The sequence below is a fragment of the Chlorocebus sabaeus genome, chromosome 4, assembly GCF_047675955.1.
Source record: "Chlorocebus sabaeus isolate Y175 chromosome 4, mChlSab1.0.hap1, whole genome shotgun sequence".
Taxonomy (NCBI): Eukaryota; Metazoa; Chordata; class Mammalia; order Primates; family Cercopithecidae; genus Chlorocebus; species Chlorocebus sabaeus.
The window spans coordinates 58,985,069-58,998,656 of NC_132907.1; the positions used below are offsets into that span (position 1 = coordinate 58,985,069).

The following is a 13,588-nucleotide window of genomic DNA, read 5'->3' on the forward strand; positions in this document are numbered from 1 at the left end:
TTCCTTCCTTCCTTCCTTCCTTCCTTCCTTCCTCCTCTCTCCTTCCTTCCTTCCTTCCTTCCTTCCTGCCTGCCTGCCTGCCTGCCTTCCCTGCCTCCCTCCCTCCCTCCCTCCCTTCCTTCCTTCTTTTTTCTTTCATTATTTTTTTGAGGCAAGCTCTTGTTCTGTTGCCCAGGCTAGAGTGCACTGGCACAATCATGGCTCACTGCAGCCTCAGACTTGGGCTAAAGCAATCCTCCTACCTCAGCCTCTTGAGTAGCTGGAACTACAGATGTGCACCTCCAATCCCAGCTAATTTATTTTTTGTAGAGTCGGTATCTCACTATGTTGCCCAGGCTAATCTCAAACTTCTGGCCTCAGGTGATCCTCCCACCTTGGCCTTTCAAAGTGTTGGGATTACAGACATGAGCTACTATGCCTGACCTACATTCTTTTCTCTGGGTTAGCAACTAAAAGCGCAGTGGCTGAATCGTATTGTTTAACTTTTTAAAAAATGGACATACTTTTCCCAAAGTGGCTGTACCATTTTAAATTCTTACCAGAAGAAGAAAGTGGGGAATGAACCATTAGTTATCCTTCTTAAATTGGGTTGTTGCAGTTTTTCACTAATTTTAATCACAGGGCATATTAATACTTAGAGATGCCCTAAGAGATCTTCTATAATGCAAACTTACCCTTTTTTACCTCCAATGTGTAGGGGCAACACAATTTCAACTTGATAATCAGGATCACCAATTTCAAACAGTACAGTAACTTCTTTCTTTGCCATTTGATTCAGAAGCATGGGGAGCCAAAAATGGCTGGATTGCATTCTTACTTTTCTGTTTCATAGAATTATTTTTGTGTCTCTTGGTGGAAACATTCCTTCATTTGGAACTAAAATCCCTAGTCTGAAAGAGCATAAGGCTGCAGGAACAGGAAGCAAAAACACTGATAGTGGATCACTAGGGGAAACAGTGAGTGGTGATGCTGCCATTTCTACCCCTTGATACCTGAACCCATGAATCCTGGCTATAGGAGAAGCAACATCATATATTACATGTGATTAAGCACATATATAGTCTCCTGGAGAACACTACCCCAGGCTTGTAATGTATTTCCACCACCTGTAGCTGTAACTTTGTCTTTTAAAAATCCTTCACTGTTTCATTAAGTCAGCCACTTTAGGATGGTGGTGAACATGGTAAGACAATAAATTCCATAATTATGTACTCATGCTGCAGTTCATTTGCAGTGAAGTGAGTTTCTTTGTCAGAGTCAATGCTGTGTAGAATTCCACATCAGTAGATAAGGCATTTTGTAAGTGCATGGATGGTAGCTTTGGCGGAAGCACTGCATGAAGGGAAAGCAAGTCAAATCCATAGTAAGTGGCTTTTTGAGTAAGAATAAAGTTCTATCTCTTTCATAATGGAATTGGTCCAGTGTAATCAATCTGCTACCCAGATAGCTGACGGGGTTACCCTGAAGAATGATGACAATCAGGCAATCAGTGCTGTTCTCTGTTGCTGGCTGACTGGGTACTCTGCAGTGGCAGTATCCAGGTCAGCTTGGTGTGTGGAAGTCCAGTTTGATATGCCCATACATAAACTCCATCCCTGCCACCATAGCCACTATGTTTATGAAACCATTAGGCAAATAACAGGGTTGGCTGAGGAAGGAACCTAGATGTTATCCACAGAACAGGCCAAATTCTCCACTTGATTCTTAACGTTCTTGTCTGCTGAGGTCACCCTTAAGTGAGCATTTACATAGGATACAAATATATTTATGTTTTGCCCATTCAGTTAGGTCTTACAACACACCTCTTCCCCAGAACTTCTTGCCACCAATTTTTAAGTTATGTTCCTTGCAGGTCCATGATGATCTAGCCGAACCATTGGCCACAGACAATGCAATGGACAAGTGTGATTTGTTGTGGAAGAGAAATGTTAATAAGTTTCATGCAGACTAAATGATGTCACAGGGCTGGAACATTGATATATCCTTGAGGTTAGAGAGTGAGGGTGTATTGCTGGCTTTGTTAGATAAAAGCAAACTGCCTTTGATGGCCTTGACTAATGGGTGTCAAGACAAATTTACCAGATCAATAGTTGCATATCAGGTATCAGGGACTGTGCTAATTTGCTCAAGCAATGAAACTATTATCTGGAAGAGCAGCTGCAATTAGAGTTTCCTGTGTGGTTATGTTTATGACATCTATCATTCTCCAAGACCCATTTGTTTTCTGTACAAGTCAAAAATGCAAGTTGAATAAGGATGTGATGGGAATCACCAACCTTGTAATCTTTAAGTCCATAATGGTGCCATTAGTCTTTGAAATCTCTGTAGAGTGCAACATTTCTTTGGTTTTCTGTTTTTCCAGATACAGGTCATTCTAGTGACTTCCACCTGGACTTTCCAACCATGATAGTTACACTCCACACTTCAGGGGAGCAGCATGATTATTCTGCCACTGCTGAGTATATCTATTCCAATTACACATTTCAAATCTGGGGAAATAATCACAATCAGTTTGGGGAATTAGACCCTTGGAATTAGGGTCTGATTTCAAGATCTAATGTTCAGTAGTCTCTTGAAAAATATAATTATTGTATTTCCCCAATGCATAGCCACACTGGTAAAAAGCTGTAGGTTCCTTTGGAGAAGGCTGGAGAGAGAGTAACAGTATGTATTTCTGGTAGTGTAGTGGGATCTTTTCCCAAGGGACCTTGCCTCCTCTTTGTTCCAGGGCTTTTGTGTCTATACATTGTCTGAGGTCTGTGTGTTTGAACTGAAATTATACTTTTGTTTAATCTATTTAGGACTCCTTTGCTTGTACCAATCAAGTAACAATTTTGTAAACTTCTCATTTTCTTTTCTTTTTGGGATGCCATGATGAAGTAGCTAATGTTCTAGGTCTCCATGAATCAGATTATTCTAATTATTGCTTTGACTCTACTATTCCTCATGGTAACCATGCCTACCTTGATTTTAGTGCTTAAGTGCTACCACTTGACCCCAGCCACCCCAAGATGCAATTAACTCCGTTATATTTAGGGATCCCACTTCAATGGCATCATAATTTCCGACCATGAAGAAGAACAAACATAGAGCTCTCTAGCGGTGCTGGGGCACCCCTTGCAAACTCACACTCATGGTGAAAAAAAATATGTCCTCTTGTTCTGTTTCCTTTCTGCACTGGGTTAGCAGGCCTTACATCTTCATTTCCCTAAGCTGTTTGATACTTTTCAGGGTACCAAGGCAGATCTGGCATTTTATTTTTATTTAGTGTAGGCCACCCTTTCATCCATGTTTAATTTAATTAACCAAACAGATCCCCTTTTAACCTATTGAGCTACCATGATGAATCAAGAGTCTCTGTCTAGTGCCTCATATCAATAAATTCAATCTAATCAAACTTTACATGCCTTTCACCGTTACCTCACATACTCTCCTACACATGTACCCCAGATTTTTGTCATGCATATTGTTCTTTTGGTGTATGGTGAAACTTCTTATGGGTAACCTTTGACACTTTCTTGAGCTTGAGTCTATTTTTGAATCTAAAAGTAAAGAGGGATACTAAAACAGTATCTTTCAGCAAAATAACTGAAAGAGACTGTACAGTTTCTCATGCAAATGAGATTAACTTCTCCAGATGGGTGTAGGAAAGTTGCTTCTACTGATAAAGAAGATTCAACAGAAGTTAGGGGTTCAATAGCCCCAGATTCATAGGATCTGCCCATATGTCCCCATCTCAGTTTTTAGGATCTCATTTCCCAATCATTGCCTGGACTTCAACAGAAAATACCTTGCAAGGTGGGGAATGAAATTTCATTGTAATTCAGTCTCAGGAGGAGACTGGGTTTGATTTTCAGAAACATTCAACCCAGTGGCTGTAGATTTTTTTTTTTAGGGCAGACAAAGAAGCTTTCAGGTCATTAATGTCGAGATGGAGCTTGGAATTTAAAGCCTTGACTTCATTCTTTTCTTCCTGTGCTTTCTCTATCAAATTAGGAGAAACCAGCTATCCTCATTATACTTATGAGTTTGATTTAAATATCCCAGAACATTTCCTTTTAGAAACATTTGCTTAGGAGTATCCAGTGATGATATTTTGCCACATATCTATTGCCACCTAATGCCACAGGATGAGTGCCCTCTTTAACACTGAAAAGAGTTATTGACTTCAAACATAATCAATATTTGAATCACTTGGTTCTTATAATAGAGAACCAATCCTAGGATATCAGAATCTTAGGAAATCAGAAAAACAGTATCAATTGGAGACACACACACACACCCACACGCACACGTATTTCAAGGACTTGGTTTACATAATTTGAGGTGTTAGCAAGTCCAAAATCTATAGGTCAGGTAGGCAGGCTGGAAAGTCTCAAGCAAGATCTGATGTTGCAGTCTTGAAGCAGAATTTATTTTTCCTCTGGGAAACCTCAGGGTTTTTTGTTTGTTTGTTTTTAAAACCTCTCAACTGATTGGTTAAGACCCACTACATTATTGAGGATAATCTATCTTATGTAAAGTCAACTGATTGTAGATAATAAGCATGCTATAAAATATTTTCATATCAACACCTAGATTAGTGTTTGATTAAATAACCATGTACTCTATCCTAGCCAAGCTTACAAATAAAACTAACCATCAGAGAAGAAAATTTGGAGTGCTCTGATTTACGGCTTCCTTCTCTACTTGTGAAAAAATCTTTGAAGTACAGCTCTGGACTTGAGGGTGGTGCTCTTCTTTCTGAGTCACATCTCTACTTTGGTATCTGAGTGCTATGTGGAGGGGTGGGCAGCAGGCATAGGTCTCCTTGCTTTCCTCCCCCAGCAGGAAACCTCACACTTACAAGGTGGGTCATGGTTAAGTGGCACCCCAGTATTCGCAACACTGCTGTGCCTAAGGTAGAGCTCATGCTTCACAAGTGGGGGCGGGTTGGTAGAAGGGAGCCCCCACCTCCTGGACACATTTGGCCAGAACTTAGCTGCAGCAACAGGTAGAAGAGGGCAGGATGAGAAATGTTTACATCCTGCCCCTGCCAGAAAAATAACTCTCTGTCTGAGAGCTGGGGTAGGGGCAAGAGGGAGGGAGCCTGCATTGTTGGCTGCAGTTTGGGAGTTGGTGGGAGCAGTCAGAGGAAGTCGGCCTCTCAGAGTTGGTTGAGTAAAGGGAGACAGTGGGTGTTCATTCAAATACCACAGACCCTAGGCTCAGTTTTCAGTGAATTTTTGTAGATTTTCTTGAATAAATATTTCTTCTTTTTCTGTATGCCCTAGAACAATGTCCAGCATTTGTGTGTGTGTGAGTGTGTGTGTGTGTGGTTTTCACCAGTTTTGGTATGAACAGTGTCTGAAGAGTTACTCATGCTCTTATGCTGGGAATGGAATGCTGGTAATGATGGAGCATTGTTAAACTTACCAAGCAATTCTTTTCAGGAATGTAACTGAAGCACCATGCCTTCTACTTTGTGTGTGGCAATGGCACATCCCTTTTTGTGAGTTCTTTTGTATATATAGTATGTCTTGAATAAGTGCACCCTGTGTATGTCTTGAATGATTGTGCTTGATGAATCTCCTCCAAGGAGGACATCCTCATTGTAATGTCATAACTGCTCCTGGATATGGTTGGATATGGTGATGGTCTTCCTGGCAGTGATTGTGGGCCAGGATATTAAGGTTCCCCACAGTGAGCCAGTTACAGGTGATTTATGGCCTTTTAAAGATAAAGATAAAGGGAAACTGACTGAGATCCTGTTGAAATAGGCCTTGAATGGAGCATATTTGCAAATCTATGGTTGCAAAGTATTAGTTAGTTAGTATTCAAATGTAGTAAGCAATTTTTAATAACCATGGGTATGAGGTTCTAAATATGATGGATCCTGGCATTAAGGCTATAGTAAAATGTTGTGAGGCATCATTAATTCTTGCTAGGTTTAAAAATAGTCCAATGTGGGCTTTTAAAGGGAGAAAGAATGGAGACAATCAACCCTTTTCTAAATAGATCTTTCATAATGGAGTTTAATCCTTAAAGGCCCTGTTTTAATCTATTTTGGACAGTGTTAATAATTTTAATATGTTGAAGCAGATCCACAGCATCCCTTTTTGTTAAGCCAATTCTAAGTGCCAAAGAAATAATTTTATGTTAGTTTTTTAATTGTTAGATAGGAGTAGCCATGCCCAGAATGGAATGGAGTATTTTAGGAAATGAGTCTTAAGACTATGGAGTGCTGATATGGTTTGGCTGTGTCCCCACCCAAATCTTATCTTGAATTCCCACGTGTTGTGGGATGGACCTGGTGGGAGGTAACTGAATCATGGAGACAGTTCCTATGCTGTTCTTGTGCTAGGGAATAAGTCTCATGAGATTTGATGGCTTTTTTCTTTTTCTTTTTTTTTTTTTTTGAGATGGAGTCTCGCTCTCTCACCAGGCTGGAGTGCAGTGGCGCTATCTCAGATCACTGCAACCTCCGCCTCTCAGGTTCAAGTAATTCTCCTGCCTCAGCCTCCCGAGTAGCTGGGACTACAGGTGCGTGCCACCATGCCTGGCTAATTTTTTTGTATTTTTAGTAGAGGCAGGGTTTCACCATATTAGCCAGGATGGTCTTGATCTCCTGACCTCATTATCCACCTGCCTCAGCCTCCCAAAGTGCTGGGATTACAGGTATGAGCCTCCACGCCCAGCTGAGATATGATGGTTTTATAAGGGAGAGTTTCCCTGCGTAAGTTCTCTCTCTCTTTGCCTGCTGCTACCCATGTAAGACATGACTTGCTCCTCCTTGCCTTCTGCCATGATTGTGAGGTCTGCTCAGTTGTGTGGAACTGTAAGTCTATTAAATCCTTTTTCCTGTATAAATTACCCAGTTTCAAGTAGGTCTATTGGGAGAACCCACTTCCGATGTTTAACATGGGTTCTTTTCTATTTCCCAAGTGTCTCGGCTGGGTTGAGAAATAAAGGGAAAGAGCACAAGAGAGAGAAATTTAAAGCTGGGTGTCCGGGGGAGACATCATATGTCGGCAAGATCCGTGATGTTCCCCGAGCCATAAAACCAGGAAGTTTTTATTAGCGATTTTCAAAAGGGGAGGGAGTGCATGATTAGGGTGTGGGTCACAGAGATCACATACTTCACAAGGTAATAAAATGTCACAAAGCAAATGGAGGCAGGGCGAGATAACAGGACCACTGGATGAGGTAAAATTAAAATTGCTAATGAAGTTTTGAGCACACATTGTCTTTGATAACCTCTTATCAAGAAACAGGGTTTGAGAGCAGATAACCTGTCTGACTAAAATTTATTAGGTGCGAATTTTTGTCCACCTGATAAGCCTGGGAGCACTACAGGAGACTGGGGCTTACTTCATCCCATCGGCTTCGACCATAAAAGACGGGACGCCTTATATAGGCTTACCTATATAAGGCCGTCTATAGGCTTACCTTCAGGGTGTATTCTCTTTCTCAGGGATGTTCCTTGCTGAGAAAAAGAATTCAGCGATATTTCTCCTATTTGCTTATGAAAGAGGAGGAATATAGCTCTGTTTTCGTCCAGCTCACCAGCGGCCAGTTCAAAGTTACCTCTCTTGTTCCCTGAATATTGCTGTTATCCTGTTCTTTTTAAAAGATGCCCAAACTTCATATTGAAACACACATGCTCTACAAACAATTTGTGCAGCTGACACAGTCACAGGGTCCTGAGGCGACATTCATCCTCCTCAGCTTACAAAGAAGATGACGGGATTAAGAGATTAAAGTAAAGACAGGCATAGGAAATCACAAGGATATTCATTGGGGAAGTGATAAGTGTCCATGAAATCTTCACAATTTATGTTCAGAGATTACAGTAAAGACAGGGGTAAGAAATTATAAAAGTATTAATTTGGGGAACTAATAAATGTCCATGAAATCTTCACAATTTATGTTCTTCTGCTGCGGCTTCAGCTGGTCCCTCTGTTCGGGGTCCCTGACTTCCCGCAACATAGGTCTTTATCAGTAGCATGAAAACAGACTAATACAGGTATTTGGTACCAACGCTTAAGATGGGGCATATATATTTGCCCTCTATATTATATTGGATAACTCCTTAAGAGTACAGAAGTGATATTACTTAAATTTAGTGAAACATTCTGATACACCTGTAACTTTTGCCCCATTGTTGATTAAGGTTATTATGGTTTGCATGGGTGTATTCGATCTGATGTTAATCTAGAACTTATAATGTAGAGAGAAAACAGCCAATCAGTGTCCTTTAATTTTTCTGTAAAAATAAATGTTAGATTTCCAAAAGGTTAAGTTGTAGACCTTTGTTTTAGTTTTTGTTCTTGCATCCCACCTGTCCCCCTCCCCACCCCTTCTGGCTAACCTAATTCTCTCTTTCTCTTTTTGGTTGTTATCAGGTGTACTTTTGTGGTGGTGGATGGGTGTCGTTTCTAACATGCTCATCTTTGTAAGTTTCTTTCTGAGAGAGTTCCAGTGAGTATCAGCAAGGTTAGAGACCTTCTGTCTGGTAATTTTGAGAGACCGAAGGCTTAAATTGGGTTTGAAAGAACTCTTTGGCTGTACAGTGTTGTCATGGGTGCTTTTCCTGATAACTCTGTTCATCTGGAACATTTTTAGCTATAGAGAGATAATCAGCAATACAAGCAAATACATTTTCTGAGGTCCCAGTGGACCATCTACTTTTAGGATTGTGGATGTGAGCATGCCATGCAATGACTGCCATTCTTCACACCATTTGGTGGGCTCATATATTGCACTGATGTCAGTCTTAACCCTGAGTGCTCTTTACAATGATGTGTGTGTGGGAGGTAATATCTGATTGGGACACATAACCAGTGCTCATAGGGTAAGAGTTATTCAACTGATCTAGTGTCAGCCACAGCTCGTGCTCTAATTGAGAAACACAATTCCATCTGAGTCATACAGATAGCTTTGGTTTGAGACACATGACCCAGAGCTACTGAAAAGAGGGTCCCAATTTGTCATTCCTGTCTCACAATGCAAATTATTGAAACTTCTGATTGAAACTTGAATTGAGGTGAGGATTTTCCCACTTTGGCCTGGCTTGCTTGGTTTGAAGTTCTCATTAGTAACAAGGGAGAATGAGTTGAAGTTTTCTTCTTAATTTGCCCAGATGAGGCACGGAAAGTGAAGTAGGAGCTGGGGCTGGAAAGGAGTCAGCAGTCAAACTCCAAGAATGGAGTCAGACTTCTTATTACACATGGGTGATGGGGGAGGGGTGGGATTGGTAAGTAGAGTGAAGGGAACTACCATTTTTTAATTTTGCCCTTTAGAACTTTTTGACTTAATAAAAACCTATTTGTAGGTATTATTTTAAATAATGAAAATGAATTTTTCTGAAAGAGAAAAGAGTATGGGCTCTGAAATCAATCTGACCTATATTTAAAAACAAGTCCTACAGCTCATTATGTGTGCAAAGGAGACAAACTACTTCACACTGCTTTACTCTCTATTGTCTCATCTCTAAGTGTAATAGCTATTCCTTTAAATGAAAACTTTAAGTGGAAACTTTTATAACTTTAAATTGAATAAAAGTGCCTGGATAATGATAAAGTCTTAACATTATCAGGTTGTGCAATAGAATGAATGAAAAAGAAAAACAAAACCAAATCAACATAAAACTTTAAAAGTAAACATTTCTATAAATGTAAAATTAATAGAATAAAACTTTAATATCATCATGCTAATGTTAATCCATGTTGTATGGTATATTTACCTTTTTAACCAATTGGTGTTTTCTTAGATATTAAAGAGGTGGAAAAATCATACCAAGTTATCAAGTGGTTTTTACCTGAAGATTATCAAAAAAGAATTACGAAGCATTTCAATAGCTACATAGAAACAGCATTGGATGGCAGGTAACTTCTTTTTATTCTATGAAGCAAAGAGTCACTATTTTAGTAATACAAATGAATAGAGAGACACATGATATTTGGAGTGAGTTTTAGAGAAATGGATGGGTGGGTGATGGATAGATGGAGGAATAGATGATATGTGAGTGGATGAATGGATAGATGGATGAATGGTTGGATAAATGAGGGGATGGAGAAATAGAGGACAGGTGGGTGGTTGGGTGGATAGAGTAGACAAGGTTTGCATTCCCAACAATTGAGTCTATATTGTCCTTCTTCTACCATAAAGGTTCTATAGAAAGCAGGAGATTGCTCCTCTGAGCCTTCCTTACAACACTTCACGTATAATCTTTGTATGCATTCTCCCCAATAAAGAAGCTAGGATCTTCAACTCTTTTGTTTGTCAAGAAAAAAGAAACACCTATTCTCACTTATTTTCCCTCCTTTGTCCTTTCATAAATTCACCAGTGGAGAAAACTCTTATGAATATTGATTTTTCACACCTTGAACTTTCACCTTTTAAACTCCTTAAAGATAATCAAATACCTGGATCGTACACAATGAGAGATGAGCCTGAGACTTTTTGACCTCACCTGGAATACAAGGAATCTCCTTCATCTGCCACATAAAAGAGGAGAAACACAGATCCATGCCATTCTTAGTTAATTATAGTGGCTTCATCCTCTTTGCTTTCCTTGAAAATTCTACTCAGTAGTCAAGGTGGTGCTCAAATCTAATTATTCCATAAAGCTTGCTTCCTCACTCAACCTGGAAGACCACATGCTCTCCTCCATAGATCTGGTATATAGCACTCATTTGATATTTAGTCTATGGCATCTTGTGTTGTTATATATTTTTAAAGTATATGTCTTGTCTCTTTTCTTCCAGCTTGATTTCTTTGAAGACAGGTTCCAGATACATGTTAAATATTGTCTAAGTTACTGGGATCAGTGCCTACCTGTGATTTTTTTCAATTTATTTACTTGAAATATGATTAACATTATACTTTTGAGAAGTTTATACTGTATACATTGAATTTATCCACAATATTTAAAAATCATTCTTTATGTAAAATCTTTTAAAAAATGAAATAGTGGATAATTTCAGAGAATCATCATTGCTGTAATTTAAAGTTGATTCTTAAGAACAGGCAGAGATCTGCATATCACTCATGAGTTCTAAACCTGTAGGCCTTCTTTATGTGAAGTGACAGGCTTGCTGGGCTATTGCTGCTTCTTTTCTTTATGTGATTAGGAGGTCTGTGGTCTCCAGAGCACCTGTACCTATTACCACTGCTCAGGAACTTCTTCATCTATTCTTCTGGATTCTATACAAACAGGATCATTTTCTATGCAAGCAATGATGGGAAGACATTGAAGGGCAGTAGCTTCTGAAATAGTGACATAGGCAAGAGTCTTAACTAGGTGTCAGTAAAACTTTAGCATTATTTTATATGAATGTTCCAGCCAGCATGAAGGGAAAAGACTGATAATAAACTTCAAACCAGGCTTTCATTTTTATTTGTCTTTTACTACTTAACTCCTAGGCTAGGAAGACGAATCTCATTTCAGCTGAGATTTTGGATTCTAATATTGTGATAAAAAAGTTCACTGCACGAGACAATCTGTCAAATGCAAGATACACAGTATTTTATAAAAAGACTACATCATCAATAGTTAAGGAGTCTGTCAAATTACTTACATAGAATTCTGGAGAAAAGATAGTCACTCACAAAAAGTCAGTATATAAATGAGGATTAACAGAGCATCACAGGATTTATAAAGGAAACATAGAACTCTGAGACCTGCTATAGTCAGAGTTGGCTCCCAGAGTAGAAGGACGTTGAATTGGCATTGATGGTCGGTGGGAATTGGGTCAGGGGAGGAAATAGGATGGGAGCAAGTGGGGACATTTTAGAGAGCCAAATTATCTAGACCAGAGTGACCAGAGCTGAGAGTATTTGTTGAAACATTGTAGAATGGGTGGATGGATACGGGTTATATTCTTACATACCTGAAATATTTTTTTGAGTCCAACATTCTCCCAAATACTGTAAAATTATACTTTCCCAAATATTTACTATTTATTTTCTTTATTACAGAGACGAATTTGAAGGCCTTCTAAAGTTAATGGAAATATTTGGGAATCAATGTAGTTATTTGCTAAGCAGAAAGGATATAATGGATTCCTTAAAGAATGAGAACTTTGATCTGGTATTTGTTGAAGCATTTGATTTCTGTTCTTTCCTGATTGCTGAGAAGCTTGTGAAACCATTTGTGGCCATTCTTCCCACCAGATTCGGCTCTTTGGAATTTGGGCTACCAAGCCCCTTGTCTTATGTTCCAGTATTCCATTCCTTGTTGACTGATCACATGGACTTCTGGGGCCGAGTGAAGAATTTTCTGATGTTCCTTAGTTTCTCCAGAAGCCAATGGGACTTGCTGTCTACATTTGACAACACCATCAAGGAACATTTCCCAGAAGGCTCTAGGCCAGTTTTGTCTCATCTTCTACTGAAAGCAGAGTTGTGGTTTGTTAACTCTGATTTTGCCTTTGATTTTGCCCGGCCCCTGCTTCCCAACACTGTTTATGTTGGAGGCTTGATGGAAAAACCTATTAAACCAGTACCACAAGTAAGTAAACCCTCAGCATTCAGTTTGGGATTCACATAGAGTCCTTGGGTGCATAGTTGGTGGCTGCCACCTGCCAGTGCATTCCTGAAGTTGAAGTAGGGATTGGCAAGGGAGGCACCTAGCATATGTTCTTAAAGGAAGTGCTGACTTTCAGAGTTTGGCAAGTACAGTGTCAGGCCTTGCAGGATCCTGAGATAGAAGATTTCCTTAAATTGGCTCTTCTCTTGCCATGCCCTGGACTTAGAATCAGTGAGATGAACCCTTCAATTAAAGTTGCCATTTTAATTTTTATTTTGTGTGATTACGTGTAAAATAAATATGTAGTTAGTGCCCATTACATGCAATAATTGTTAAGGAGATGAGCTACTCACAGTGAAACAGACAACACTGTGGATTCAGAGTAAGCAGGGTGGGACTGCATGGGACTGACAGCAAGAACTGACAGTGGTATCTCCAGTGTTCCCTGCCTGTAGAGCCCTGGCTCCTGGCTCCACCTAGACTTTCTGACTTGATTTGTCTGGAGTGGGCCCCTGCTATTGTAATTTGTAAATGCTGCCGGGTGATTCAAATGCACAGTGCAGACTCAGAACCACTGCTATAGAAGGTTTTCAAAGGGAGGAGAACTCAAATGAGTTGGCTGCCTGTTGCCTCTGAGCACTGGGTTCCCATTTTACAGAAATCATCATATTTAGTATCTTGCCCTCTATAGGGAGGTGTGGTCATCTTCATTTTTATTAATGGAGGAGGACAGAAGCACAGGTGATGTAGGTAACCTTCCCACCACTGTGTAGTGCAGAGGCCCCCGAGACCCTGGATTGGGCCTGGACTGCCCCCGAGACCCTGGATTGGGCCTGGACTTTCCAGGTACCAAAGTGACTATTCTTCCTCTCCTGATCTTATATTGAGTAAGCAGGAAGAGTTGGGGAATGATCTATGGATGAGATAGACTTTGCATTAGTGGTAGGTGTATTTAGGAATGGAGCTGGGAGGGAAAGCACCCCAGGTCAGAGAGCAGGGGACCTAACGTGTGGAGGTGCAAGTGAGATGGCCATAACACTGGGTTCTCTGGGTGACACTGGCTAGATTAGTGTAGTA

At 40.0% G+C, this 13,588-nt stretch overlaps 1 protein-coding gene across 1 annotated transcript in view; it reads left to right on the forward strand.

Moving 5' to 3' along the window:
* The window catches only part of LOC103215128 (UDP-glucuronosyltransferase 3A1), a 42,751-nt gene that overhangs the window by 15,995 nt on the left and 13,168 nt on the right, over positions 1–13,588 (forward strand). The window contains exons 3-4 of the mRNA XM_007961370.3: positions 9,752–9,866; positions 11,962–12,493. Coding sequence (XP_007959561.1) covers positions 9,752–9,866; positions 11,962–12,493 — 647 coding nt within the window. The remainder of the gene's footprint in view (positions 1–9,751; positions 9,867–11,961; positions 12,494–13,588) is intronic.